The sequence below is a fragment of the Heterodontus francisci genome, chromosome 8 (assembly GCF_036365525.1).
Source record: "Heterodontus francisci isolate sHetFra1 chromosome 8, sHetFra1.hap1, whole genome shotgun sequence".
In the NCBI taxonomy this organism is placed as follows: Eukaryota; Metazoa; Chordata; class Chondrichthyes; order Heterodontiformes; family Heterodontidae; genus Heterodontus; species Heterodontus francisci.
In genome coordinates, this window is record NC_090378.1 from 58,483,053 (window position 1) to 58,495,866 (window position 12,814).

General features: G+C 38.5%; 1 protein-coding gene across 10 annotated transcripts in view; it reads right to left on the reverse strand.

Moving 5' to 3' along the window:
• Positions 1-1,593: 1,593 nt before the first annotated feature.
• nfia (nuclear factor I/A) overlaps positions 1,594-12,814 on the reverse strand; it is a 516,334-nt gene continuing 505,113 nt past the window's right edge. For all 10 annotated transcript variants that reach the window (XM_068037192.1, XM_068037191.1, XM_068037196.1 and 7 more), the window contains one exon: positions 1,594-7,346. In XM_068037192.1, coding sequence (XP_067893293.1) covers positions 7,329-7,346 — 18 coding nt within the window. In that variant the 3' untranslated portion in view covers positions 1,594-7,328. The remainder of the gene's footprint in view (positions 7,347-12,814) is intronic.

The following is a 12,814-nucleotide window of genomic DNA, read 5'->3' on the forward strand; positions in this document are numbered from 1 at the left end:
GGCAAGGGTAAGTTCTATCATAAATTTCTCCATTTATGTCACCCCTTTCCTCCCTGCCCAACCTCCCTTTCTTCGGCATGGCAGTGGTACACGTGCCACTCCGTGTGGGCACACCCAGTTTTAGTGGAGCTCTGATGTAAAATTGCACTTACATTTGCAGTTTACAGCAGGTCATTCGTTTGCGACACTGGACCCAGTCTCGGTGGGTGGCTGCACGGCTACTGACCTCCTGTGCCACCTCCAGCCAGGCTGTCTTGGTCTGGTGGGAGGGCCTTTATTGGGGAAGGGGACCTCCTGCCTTGCACACACAGCCTGGAAGAGAGTGAGCTGGGGGGCATCACTGAACTGTGGTGCCACCCTGGCACACCCCTCTGTCACCATGCAGGTAAGTTTCTATGTTCACTGATGGATCGGTCTCTGCAGTTCAACTGCTGCTTTCTTCTGTCTTCTCTATAGGTGCAGGCATAGATGATGTGCTGGCTGCCTTTTAAATAGGGTTCCAGTACATGACCATCAGCTGTGCCAACATCGATCATGGCGCCGGATGTCCCCACCCCCCCACACGTAATATGGAGGGGGCACAGCGGCAGCCGATGTGCGTGGGCACGCTGCCGGGATTTGAGCGCGCCACCGTACTTTGCGGTGCGCTCATAAAATGCATCCCTGTGTGTTAAGAAGCTTTGCATCTTTATTGAATAAGTCTTGTTTCATAATAAATCAACAATTTTGTTGTTTATTAAAGAAACCTGATTGGTAGATTTTTATTCTGAAACTAATATAGGTGAAGCATATAATTGGCTGTATCAGTAACCTAGTAAAACATTTAAATATATGTTGTGACCAGTGAACCTAGAGAAAGACAACGCATTCCTCCAAACTCGGTCGTAACAAGATCCAGAAAGGGATTTACCCAGAATAAAATTCTACACTTTAAACAGTGAAACAAGTGAAGGCAAAGATAAAGAATGGAGAAAATGGACAACTAAGAGACAGAAATATAACATGCTCCAAGATGGATACCATAGCGCATATGAACTTTCAACTGAAGGGGGTACCTGAATTAACTTAACAAGATGGAAGAACAGTACAAGAATTTTCTTGAAACAAGTTATATTAGATGATTAATTTGGTCATTATTCTTTTATTTAAAAATAAAACCTCCTTCTGAAGAGACAAGTGTTGCTTTTATATAGCAGTTTCCTATGTCTCTTAATATTTTGAAGTACTTCACATTCAATGAATTACAGTGGCTGTTATCATCTTATTGAAGGGAGAAATTTGGAAAATGAGAATTTTAAGAAAACAGTAAGATGCTCTGTAATAATAGTGCTAATGGGACTATTTTGTCAGTACTATAAGCTGAACAGTTGCTTTTGGAAACATAAAAATCTATGGTTGCTAGGGCAAAACAAGGAGGCACAGCAGCTGAAATTCAACATTGGCAAAATGGCAGTAGGGGATTGGCTGCCCAGTACACACACTGCCTGATTCCCCCCCCACCCTGCCACCCAGTTTTCTGTAGGACGTTGTTTGCCACTGTAACTAAAAGACCGCATAAAAATGAGACATGAATACAGAGTACAGTAGCATTAGCATTTTATTTTCCTTTTTTTGTTGCATAGGAAATGCAGCACTTGCTTCCAGTAATCGTATTGTAATGTGAGAAGGTGGTAGCACTAATGGTTGAATACAAGAGTTAAACTAATCCACACCAGCTCAAAACTTGCAGAGATTTAGTTGAGTAAGAATTGATGCCCACAGTGTTTCTCAACCAATAACATACTTTCACATACACGTTTTTTTTTAAATGACCACGAGAACAGAATCATTGCCAGTACTAGAGGCACAACATTTTTACTGAATTCATCTAAAGTAAATGTTCAACCGTGCATGAAACTAAACAGCCACTTTTTTTCTCGTTTTAAAAATACGTGCTCTGGTGTGAAGGTAGGGGTGGGCACGGGTACCCATTCACCCGCCTGTTAAAGTGCTACCTGCTCCCAAAAATCTGAAGTTCTCTAAAGTCCTTCTGTTGGGAAAGGAGCTTCTGACCCAGACAAAACAGCACTGCTGCACAGTAATGGGACGGTAAATGCACAGACGTCATTTAAAAAAAAATCAAACTGAATTGCATGCGATGCCACTTATAGGTAACTGTCAGGTAAGTGTTGTCGGGTACACAGTTTCTAAATTTTGAACTGTGCCCACCCCCTAGGGTGAAGCAAAATAAACAAACAAAAAAAAGTAATACTGAAAATGTTTTTAAAAAGTAAATGTATTACCTCGAAAAATACTGAAAACACCCCCAAAAATAGACAGATGTGTTCTCAGTGAAATATCTTTAAAACTATCTGACAAGAACCAAGTCAGGAAAAAAAATGACTAACATAAACTTGAGTAATATTTATACAGCTCAATAAGCATTATGGAATAGCATGCAGTAATATTGTATGGTTACTTTACATTTGCTTAATCATCAGGAGAAGGTTCTGACAGACAGCGAAGGCGACCGTTGTAGAAAATTGTAGTTCAGAAGATTCATATAATACAGATTTCACAGGCACCACTTTTTTGTAATGTTTCAGGTAATATGCTGGTATTCTTATTTCTTTTATCTAAAGCTGGCATTTATAATAATGACAAAAGGCAAGGATTGACGTAAACTCAATAGATATCAAGGTTAACCATAGATTTTGTGCATAGTTCCCATGCAGAAAACACTGCTACACATTTACACTGTCATAAAGCAAGTGAAGTGAGCCCAAGTTGTCACATTTCATTGCCAGCCTGTAATAGCACCATGTAATGGATTTGCATTTAACAGTAAATTTAATTATAAAGTTGATGACACAGTATTCATTACAATTAAGTGCTATGGAACAGCTTCAATGTTACCTGCTGCACATCAAAGCAATTTTCGGTACTGGTTGCAAACATTTTTTAAACTTTTTTTTATTAAAAAGACGTCCTAAGTTATGAGCTGAACCGTTGTGCAGCCTCGGTTTGCAGTTGCAAAGCTGAATTTTACTGTCAAACGCTGATGCATGCATTACTCTCAAGACAAGACTTTTTATTTTAGTGCATCTGAATCCTGCCAGGTGCCATTGAAGCTCTCCTTATATTATCAAGCCAATCTCAAAGTCATGTTCATATGGTACTTTGTTCCATGGAGGCCTTCTATCAAAGATATTTCCAGAGACACAATTCAAAGTGTAATATTGTTTGACATTCCAAAAATCACCACAAGGAAAAAAACTGTCTCAAGCTGTGTATCTGATTTTTTTGTCCAGTATATATTTTAACAACACTGCCACTACAAAGCTGCAATATGCATGAAGAAAAAGGTGAGAGAACCTGTCATGGAACTTGCATATTCCTACGGGCTGACTGAATTTTGTGAACTATGCTTTTGAAAGGAAATCTCATTCTTGTGTGGTCTTTATCCCTCTCCCTCCCTTTCTGGTGAAGAAAAGCCGATCTAGTGCTTCGGGCAATTTCTAGTCTGGCTCTACAGTTATTTGACTAAACTCAATCTTGACTCTGAAGTCATTCAATCAGAACTGCAGACTTATTGTCAGACAAAAACCCATGATCATTGTTTTGCACAATTACAAAAGACAGAAACATACGTTTCTAACCTGATGTTGCAGACTTTAAGCTTGTTTTTTTTCTACCTCAGCTACATTCTAAGGTTACATTCTAGATATGATGCAAAGATAATTCAATACTCAAAGGGTTAAGTTAACATTTTCCAGCTTGAAGGGGTGGGGGTATGGGGTGGGGTGGGGGGGGGGGGGGGGGAGGGGAAAAGAAAAAAAATCACACTTCCCTTGGATTAACAGAATGACATGCTGTCTATACCTCCAGAATGAAACTGAGTTCTCATCTTGTTGTGTTCTTTGCATGATACTGTGAAAGAGAGTTAGCTTAATAATACTTACAACCCTAGTCTGTTTCGTCCTTTACACTTTTGCCTACACACTATCATTTTTTCAAACCTTTTTTAAAAACTTTTCCTTTTTTTTTAAACTTTAAATTTGTTCAGGTTCCCCTAGCATCTTTCAGACTTGAAACAACAAATACCTTCAAAAATACAGCATGTAATATCCATTTACAATGGTTCTTCAGTAGCCTATACTTTATAAGTATAGGAATATGCCATACCGATCAAAGAAGAAAAATAAAGTACTTAAATACATACAAAAAAAGGAAACAGGAAAGTTTATAACTCAAATCCAGTTCCCAGAGGAATAGCAATACTACGAATGCTGCCTTATAACAATCAGAAAATCCACTAAGCTAGGTTGACAGATTTTTTTTTCTCAATTTTAACAATGTTACAAAAGTTCCTGCATTACAAAATAGGGCAGATTAAATCAGTGTAATTAATACAACTATACAACATACAAATTACAAATCTGCTGAATGGGCAGCTCAACTTTTTTTCTTTCCTTGCTTTGCAGCCACGACTAATCGCACTCACCAACAAAAAAAATAAAAAAAATAATTAACTGCCCGAACTATTGCTTTTTTTTAAAACTGTTTTAAAAACAGGGTGCAATTTCTTTTACTTAATATTTTGTATGTACAACCAATTCTACTCATAAACCTTGGCTTTTAACAAGGCTCTTACAAAAAAAGTTTGTCCGTGCTATTCCCTTCACTGTGAAGCACTGCAAGCTGCTCTTTATAGTGCACATATGTCAATGTAATGCCCAGCTACGTGCTAAAGGAAGGCTAAGGATGTGGATTACAAGAAATTACATCGAACAATTACAATCACACAATACAGTATTGTGGAACACTTACTCACCACTTAGTAGACACCTATCAAAATCCAGAAACTTGTTTTAATCATTTTAATATACATAATCAGTAAACAATTTGAAAACTTGGAAGTTTCAAATGTGCATAAAAAATGGGCATTTTTTTGATTTTCTTGAATGCAAATTCCTTGCAGTCTGCTATGCTGAGAAAAAAATGGGTCTGGGATTTGAATGAAAGTTTAAGGCTCAAATGTGAACAAACTGTTCTGAAATTTGTTGGAGCAGGGTTCAGCTTAGTGCTTCACAGTTCTACTGCAACTCTAAGGAGAGCCCTTCCTGTCTGTGCATTCAGCGTTTACAATTTACAAGACAAACACCTAACAGACTGCATTAACAGCAGCACCAACTTTGGTCAAATAAAAAAAAATAAAAGCAAAACTTGCTAAGCATTTCTACATGATAAATCAGGTATTGCATATTTTTTTCATATATCTGGGAAAACAAAGGAAGACGCCAAATAATATTAAAACGTAGCAACATCCAAAAAAAATTGATACACTAGCATCTACAGATTTCAAAAGCACTGACTGTACAGGACAATGAAACCTAATCCTATCTGCGGCAAAACTGATTTGTTTTCTACATGTTGAAACTTTACAATGGCTGACATCAATGTCGCATTTAAAAAGTGTCTCTGATTGCTACACCAGGAAAAGACCCAAGAGGATTGTTACGTTATAGGAACATGTGCAATGATTCCACGTATAATTGCTATCCAGGGCAAGGCACATTGATGCGGAATTTTTTTTATATTATTCGTGCAAATCAAGAAACTTATTCCATTAGGGAAAAAGTGAGGAGCAAAAGTGTCTTCCCAAGACTTCCTGTTTACTGATTGTATAGGACAGTAGTAGAGGCCCTTTTCTTAGGCCCAACAAGTACGGTTCAAAAGGCAAGTGCCCAGAATAGGGATTATATTTCTTGTGTCTTAATGCACTATACATTTCTCCTACATTGTCTATATAAAAATTAGTCACTAACACTAGATCATGCATTTTAAATGTCTGATTGGCTGGCAAGCCAAACAGAGAATATATACGGTTGGTATACCATGGGAAAATGGTTTGTTAAATATTTGCGAAGCACACCTCATAGCACGGATGAGGGTTTGCTTTGCTGTTTGGTCAAAAATCTATTTCAATGCAGTGTTTTTTGTTTCTTACATGTACAAGTTGCTTAAATCGATAAGGATAGATTCCTAGATATAACATGTGGATCTGAATTTCAGTGTTCTAAGGTGGAACACTAAAAAACTCGTCAAGATCATAATCCATGTACTGTGTCTTTGAGCTTAGAAAGAAATTTACTTGAGTACAATGTGGCGATTTTCTATTATGTGCTTAGTTAAAACAACGATTAGCTATAATTCTGAATGTAGTTTACATGATCTGGTAAAAGCACCATTAGCTTTTTTTTAAATTTTTTTTTAAATCTTCCTTCAGTTTACTTGAGGGATGCAAGTTTATTTTAAAAAAAATAAAAAAAGCAAAAAATAGCTCCCCTTTTTTTCTTGCAAGGCTATGATTTTACCCCAATAGTTTAGAGTCCTGGGGTGGGAGGACTTGGAAAACAAAAATAGAATTTTCAACAATCTCTATCATACAAAGATATTTAACTATCCAATGAAATTGCACTTTACTCAATTAATCAAAAAAATTAAACCTTTGTGATTGATTCCTGTCAGTTTCAATCAAAGCAGACCATCCTCCCCAGTTTGCATGGATTTCTCATTTTTAACATTTTTTCTTATTAATTGTCGGAGAAAATAAAACAAAAAAAATGGTGTGAATGCAGCATTTTAACTTTCTTGCTGTGAGATGCTTGAATTTTATATACCTTTCAGGATGCCTTTCGGAGCCATGATAACTGATATGCGTCAGTATATAGCTGGGTTTGCATTTAATTAATTTTCTGGAAAAAAAGAAGAGCTGTATTTTGTGATATGTTGCAGAGAAAGCTGCCCTAACTATTTCCATGGTGTTGTAGTATTTTATATCTTGCAGGATTTAGCTATGGAACTTCAAAATGTGTGTGTTTCATTATCTTTCACTAATATTTCACCTTTTGAGGGTCTCCTGCTTGCTGGAGATAGCCTGAAATAGTTAGACTCTACATAATTGTGTAATAATCATTGTCAGTAAGTGATAGCGGACTATTTCTATCCGGTATGAGAAACTACCTTTCTATGCCTATGTTCTACTATTAAAACACTTCAGAAATTTCTAACAGAGCCTAAGTATTTCAGTTCCTCAGTAACAGACCCTTACATATCAATAGCACGGTAACAAAAATGACGAGTATGACCAGTTCTTATTAAGTAAATCCATTGCTGTGGTCTTCATCATTCAGCCTTTAGGCGTGCTGTTTCATGTCATTTCTTCTGTTAAATTCTATTGATCTCCCCTCCCCCCACAGCTTGAAGTGAAGATGTCTTGCTCCCATGTTACAGAGTTGGGAAGGGGTCAGGTGGTCTGTCTGCTGGGTGGTGGGAAGCTATGGCCTTTATCCCAGGTACCAGGACTAGAAGAAAAAAAACACAGGATTAGATTAGGCAGTAATCAGCAAGACGCAACACAACAAAAGTAGTCTCAAAGTTTTTTCAAAAATATAATATTCAATTTCTTCAGCAATTGAATTGTGGTAGATAATGAAACATTAATAGAATATCGATTTTAGTCACAATAATGACTCTATGCTCTTTATACGAGCATATGTTTTGACACTGTACATTATATGTACTTTATCCAAGATCCTAAAAGGAACACTGTTAGGAGAGTTGAATATCCATTACCATTTGCCCTTTTCAAATGCATATAGCAGGTCAGAGCCTAACTGTGATAATTCTGCTGATGAGTCATACTTGAATTATTAACTTAGTTTTTGCTTTCAGGCACTAATTCAACTGCTACACATTAACAAAATTTTTCATTTTTATTAGTCATTTTTTTTGTTTCACAAAAATGGTCTAAGAAAGGCAAAACATGATTCAGCTTTCATGTGCATCTATTCTTATTACACCTTTACAATGTTAATTGTGTAATGCAAGAAGAGAATCTGAGGAACAGGAATAGGCCATTCAACCCTTCGGCTTGTTCCACCATTTAATTAGATCATGGCCATCTTTGAAAACATTAAAAATGGAATCACTCCACTTCATTTTTGAATACACCTTGGATCCAGTTTACAGAAGTTTACATGATTATTAGGCACAATTTTGTTTCTTGAGGGCATGTCCCATTGTTCTTAATGTTACTCCAGTTGGTTGAAGCTTCTGAATGCCATAAAATGGGTCATTTACATAGGATTAATTTAGTTCCTGGAGGAAAGCAAGGTCTGGTTTTAAAGTGCAAACTGGTTGTTGCTGTACAAACTTCTGTGTGGATTTTATTTTTGCAGCAACCGGGCTGATGTGCTAATTGCCAGAAATAACTATTTTACAGAATTTAAAGATGATTACATACAAATAAGATTGGACACACTGGCCTACGTATTATCATCAATATGACACACTTTTCTCACTGAAGGCAATGGCTTGTAAGAAGGCAAAAAACACAGCATCTCAGGTTTCAGTTACAGAATAATCTTCATTTAAAAACAATCTATGCAACACGCCATCTAAAACCTTAGTTGAGGCAAAAATGGACAAAACACTCAAATTTATTTTGTAACATCGGAGTCAATCTACTGTGGGGAGTCAAGAGCAATGAGGTTTAATGAGGAGTGTAGGAAAACATGCTGGGGCAGCACCAGGCATACCAAAAAATGAGATGCCAACCTGGTGAAGTGACAACACAGGACTGCATGCCTGTTAAAATGCAGAAGCAGCATACTATCAACAGAGCTGAGCAATCCCACAACCAATGTATCAGATCAATGCTCTGCAGCCCTGCCACAATCCAGTCGTGAATGGTGTTAGACAATTAAGCGGAGGAAGAGAAGGCTCCAAAAACATCCCCATCCTCAATGATGGCGGAGACCAGCACGTCAGTGCAAATGATGAGGCTGAAGCATTTGCAACCATCTTCAGCCAGAAATGCTGAGTGGATGATCCATCTTAGCCTCCTCCTGAAGACCCCCCACTATTAAAGATGACAATTTAATTCACTTCACATGATATTAAGAAAGAACTGATGGCACTGGATACAGCAAAGGCTATGGGCCCTGACAACATCCTTGCTGCAGTACTGAAGACTTGTGCTCCACCACTTAGTCAAGTTGTTCCAGTACAGCTACAACACTGGCATCTACCTGACAATGTGGAAAATTGCCCAGGTATATCCTGTACACAAAAAAGCGGGACAAATCCAATCCAATCAATTACCGCCCCATCAATCTACTCTCAATCATTAGGCTTGGATCTGCCAGGGCCACTCAGCTCCAGACCTCAAGACCAAACGTGGATAAAAGAACTGAATTCCAGAAGTGAGATGAGAATGACTGCCCTTGACATCAAGGCAGCATCTGACTGAGTTTGGCATCAAGGATCTCTAGCAAAATTGAAGTCAATGGGTACCTTCACCCCAGCGGCCGGCACTGCCCTGCCTTCAGATCCCCATCCAGGGAAACAAGGCACAACACAAATGGAGAGGGGAAAGGAGGGAAGTTTCTCAGTGCGGGGTGCGGCGGGGATAGGGTCAAATTAACGCCATGGGTGTAGGGGATGGTGGGAAGGGTTATAGTTTAAAGTTTGTGCAGTTGGGGGGGTAGGTCAGATGGTAAAGGCAAGTGTTTTGGGGGAGGGAAGGGCAAATAATTAATGTAGGTATTTTTTGGGGGGGTAAGAGAGGGGCAAAAGAGATGTTTTTATTTATTTCAATTCCATTTTGTTTTAAATATTTAAATTTCCCGGTGGGGCGGACAGCCCTTTAAAAATGGTGTCAGCAGCTGCGCACAGGCAGCTGACGCTATTGCTGGGGATGGACAACCCGCCTCCTCCACGTGATCGGGGTGGGGTGGGGGGGGGGGGGGGGCGGGTAAGTCGCGGTGGCTCTCTGGCGTGCGGCCTATTTCGGCAGCGGGCTTATAGAATTCAGCGCATTATCTTTTCCGTTTGAATCAGAATTGTACACATATACCTTTTGGCTATGAATATTTGTACCTCAAAGATAATCTAGATTTTTTTAATACATTCTCAGGATGTGGACATTGCTGGCAAGGCTAACATCTATTACCCATCCCTGCTTGCCCTGAGAAGTTGGTGATGGGTTCTTGAATCACTGCAGTCTATTCTTTATTTTTTTAATTTTTTTTTTAGAGATACAGCACTGAAACAGGCCCTTCGGCCCACCGAGTCTGTGCCGATCATCAACCACCCATTTATACTAATCCTACATTAATCCCATATTCCTACCACATCCCCACCTTCCCTCAATTCCCCACCTACCTATACTAGGGGCAATTTACAATGGCCAATTTACCTATCAACCTGCAAGTCTTTGGCTGTGGGAGGAATCTGGAGCACCCGGCGGAAACCCACGCGGTCACAGAGAGAACTTGCAAACTCCGCACAGGCAGTATCCAGAATCGAACCCAGGCCGCTGGAGCTGTGAGGCTGCAATACTATAACCACTGTGCTATCCTTAGTAGGAGTTTATTTGAGTATCTTGCTAGGTCATTTTAGAGGGCAGTGCAGAGGGACTGGATTTACACATGAGCCGGCCTGGGTAAGGATGGCAGATATTCTTCTCTATAAATGGTGCTGGTATCAGTAAAAGAAACCATGAAACGATCAGATTGTCATACAAGCTTGGATTACCAATACCAACTTTTTCCTAGATTTTTTAAAAATTGAATTCAAATTCTCAAAATGCCATGATGGAATTGGAATTCATGTTCTGTAGATCCACATCTCTAGATTACAAGTCCCCTAACATAAGCACTAACTACCATATTGTCACTGCTGGAAAGGGTTAAAGTTGAAAGTGCAAGGTTCTCTATTCAAAATCAGCATGAGTGCATAGATCTTAACGCAACTCAACATCAATTAGCAGATCAATGCAAAGGGAATACTGCAGCTTCAGCAGAACCGCAATTGGTTGGTATTTAGTATGCACGCTTTGAAAATTGGTATTCAATCCTGCCGTTTATGCTGCTTCGCTAATTGAAAAGTACTGTTTGAGGGAAAAAGATCAGTAATAGAGTGTTTTACATTTCATATCATTATCTTTAAAATAAAAACAATGTGCATTTGTATAGTTTTAATAAATTGGTTTTCAGCCTATCCAAATGAAGTATATTTTATTTAACCGTTCTGGTCACACACTGAAGTATTCTAACCTTTTGGGGTCTACAAGTATTTTTTCCAAGCTTTTTAAAAATTTTAATCAACATACTTAAAGGAATACATTTATGTAACCATCATTGTACTTGGTCACCCATATTTTACAGCTCTATTAAAATTTGCCACTAACATTTAAAAGTGAACTTTCTAAAACCAAAAGAGAAACGAAGAAATGTACACAACCTGTACTTAGAGGACTTTTTTATTTACATGGAGTTTACAGTTAAAGTAAGCAAAAAAGAATGGAACTTAAAGTGAAAACTGTGGTACTACCAGCATTCTTAATTAGAAAGTCCACATTCCCTATGAAATAATACTGACTTTTGTCAGCAGGGGGTGCAACTGAACACAGCACCTTCCTTCTCTCTTAACTGCAGTGTTGGTTTGCAGTGCTTCTGCCCATCCTCTTAAATTAAGACAAGGTTCTTTCCCACTCCTTACTATTCACTGCCTGGCATGCAAGGTTACCCGAGAGCAGTGCTGTAATCCTTCACAGAAGTATGCTTTATTGATTACTCTGGTCTATTGTTCCCTTTTTAAGTCCCCCAAGTTCAAGATCATCCTGGTGTTACATCATGTCTGGTTTCCATTGGTTACCAGACAGACCCAGACGTGACTATCATTATCAAGAAACACTCTGCTCTCCACCCACCAGCCTTCAAGCGGCTCTGACGTAGCAGCTCTACTGCCGACACATTGAAGTATTTATTCTGTCTAATTTATGGTCCATGCTGTAAATGAGACCACAGTCCAAAGAGCAACACTTGTATATATAATTAATTTGTCTTTCTCAAGCATATGGGAAAATTAGACAATGACTCAATTATTGCATTTTTCTCAAAACACACATAAAAAAGCTTACTACCAACCTCCAAAAAGTGTTTGCACAAGAAAAGGACTTTCAGCCAGAGGCTGGTTTTCCTTTTTTTAAAAAAAACTATTGACATTTGATGAAATACTTCAGCTATTTCACTGTATTTTATTATATTTTTAAAAAGTCAATGCGAAGGTTGCTTCATTTAGCTCTACAAATCAACTTGTGACATTTTTTTCCATTTACAGTCTATCCACACGCTCAGAGAGCCACTTTAAGGTTAGTTTTTAATCAATAGAACTTGCTGACTCTGTACTTTTCTGTTGTGCAGTGCAGTTCCTCTGCGTGTGTCTGGCTGTTACTTCAAGAAATGTCTTACAGTAGCAGTAATGAAATGTCATTTGAAGTTTTTCTCAGGAAGATGGCACTGTGGAGGAAATTTTGCCAGACAGATAAGCAGGGCTCTTCTTGTTGGTACAAAACAGGCATCACTCTCCACAGCATTATCTTTCGTACCATCATTCCTCCCTCCTCCCTACATATCTCACCCCATCTCACTCACTGTAATTCAGGATTATGGGCTTGAATTTCTCACTAGCAATCAATACTATTGTGGTGACCAAAATCAATGGAGACAGTGGGCAGATATGGGTCCATTTTTAACAAATGCAATTCTGGGCAAATTTACTTATAAAGGAACAATAGGTGCTATAAATTTTTATTAGCTATGACAAGCATTATGTTCTAAATTTAATTACCAAAAGACATCTTCACCACTGTGCTAAATTACTTACAAAAGGGCTATTCTTCATCCTTTGAGTAGAGATCTCTTTCACACACTTCAGCGAAAATTCCAGTGGGTCAACATGAGAAAGTATCTCCTGCCATGCCCAT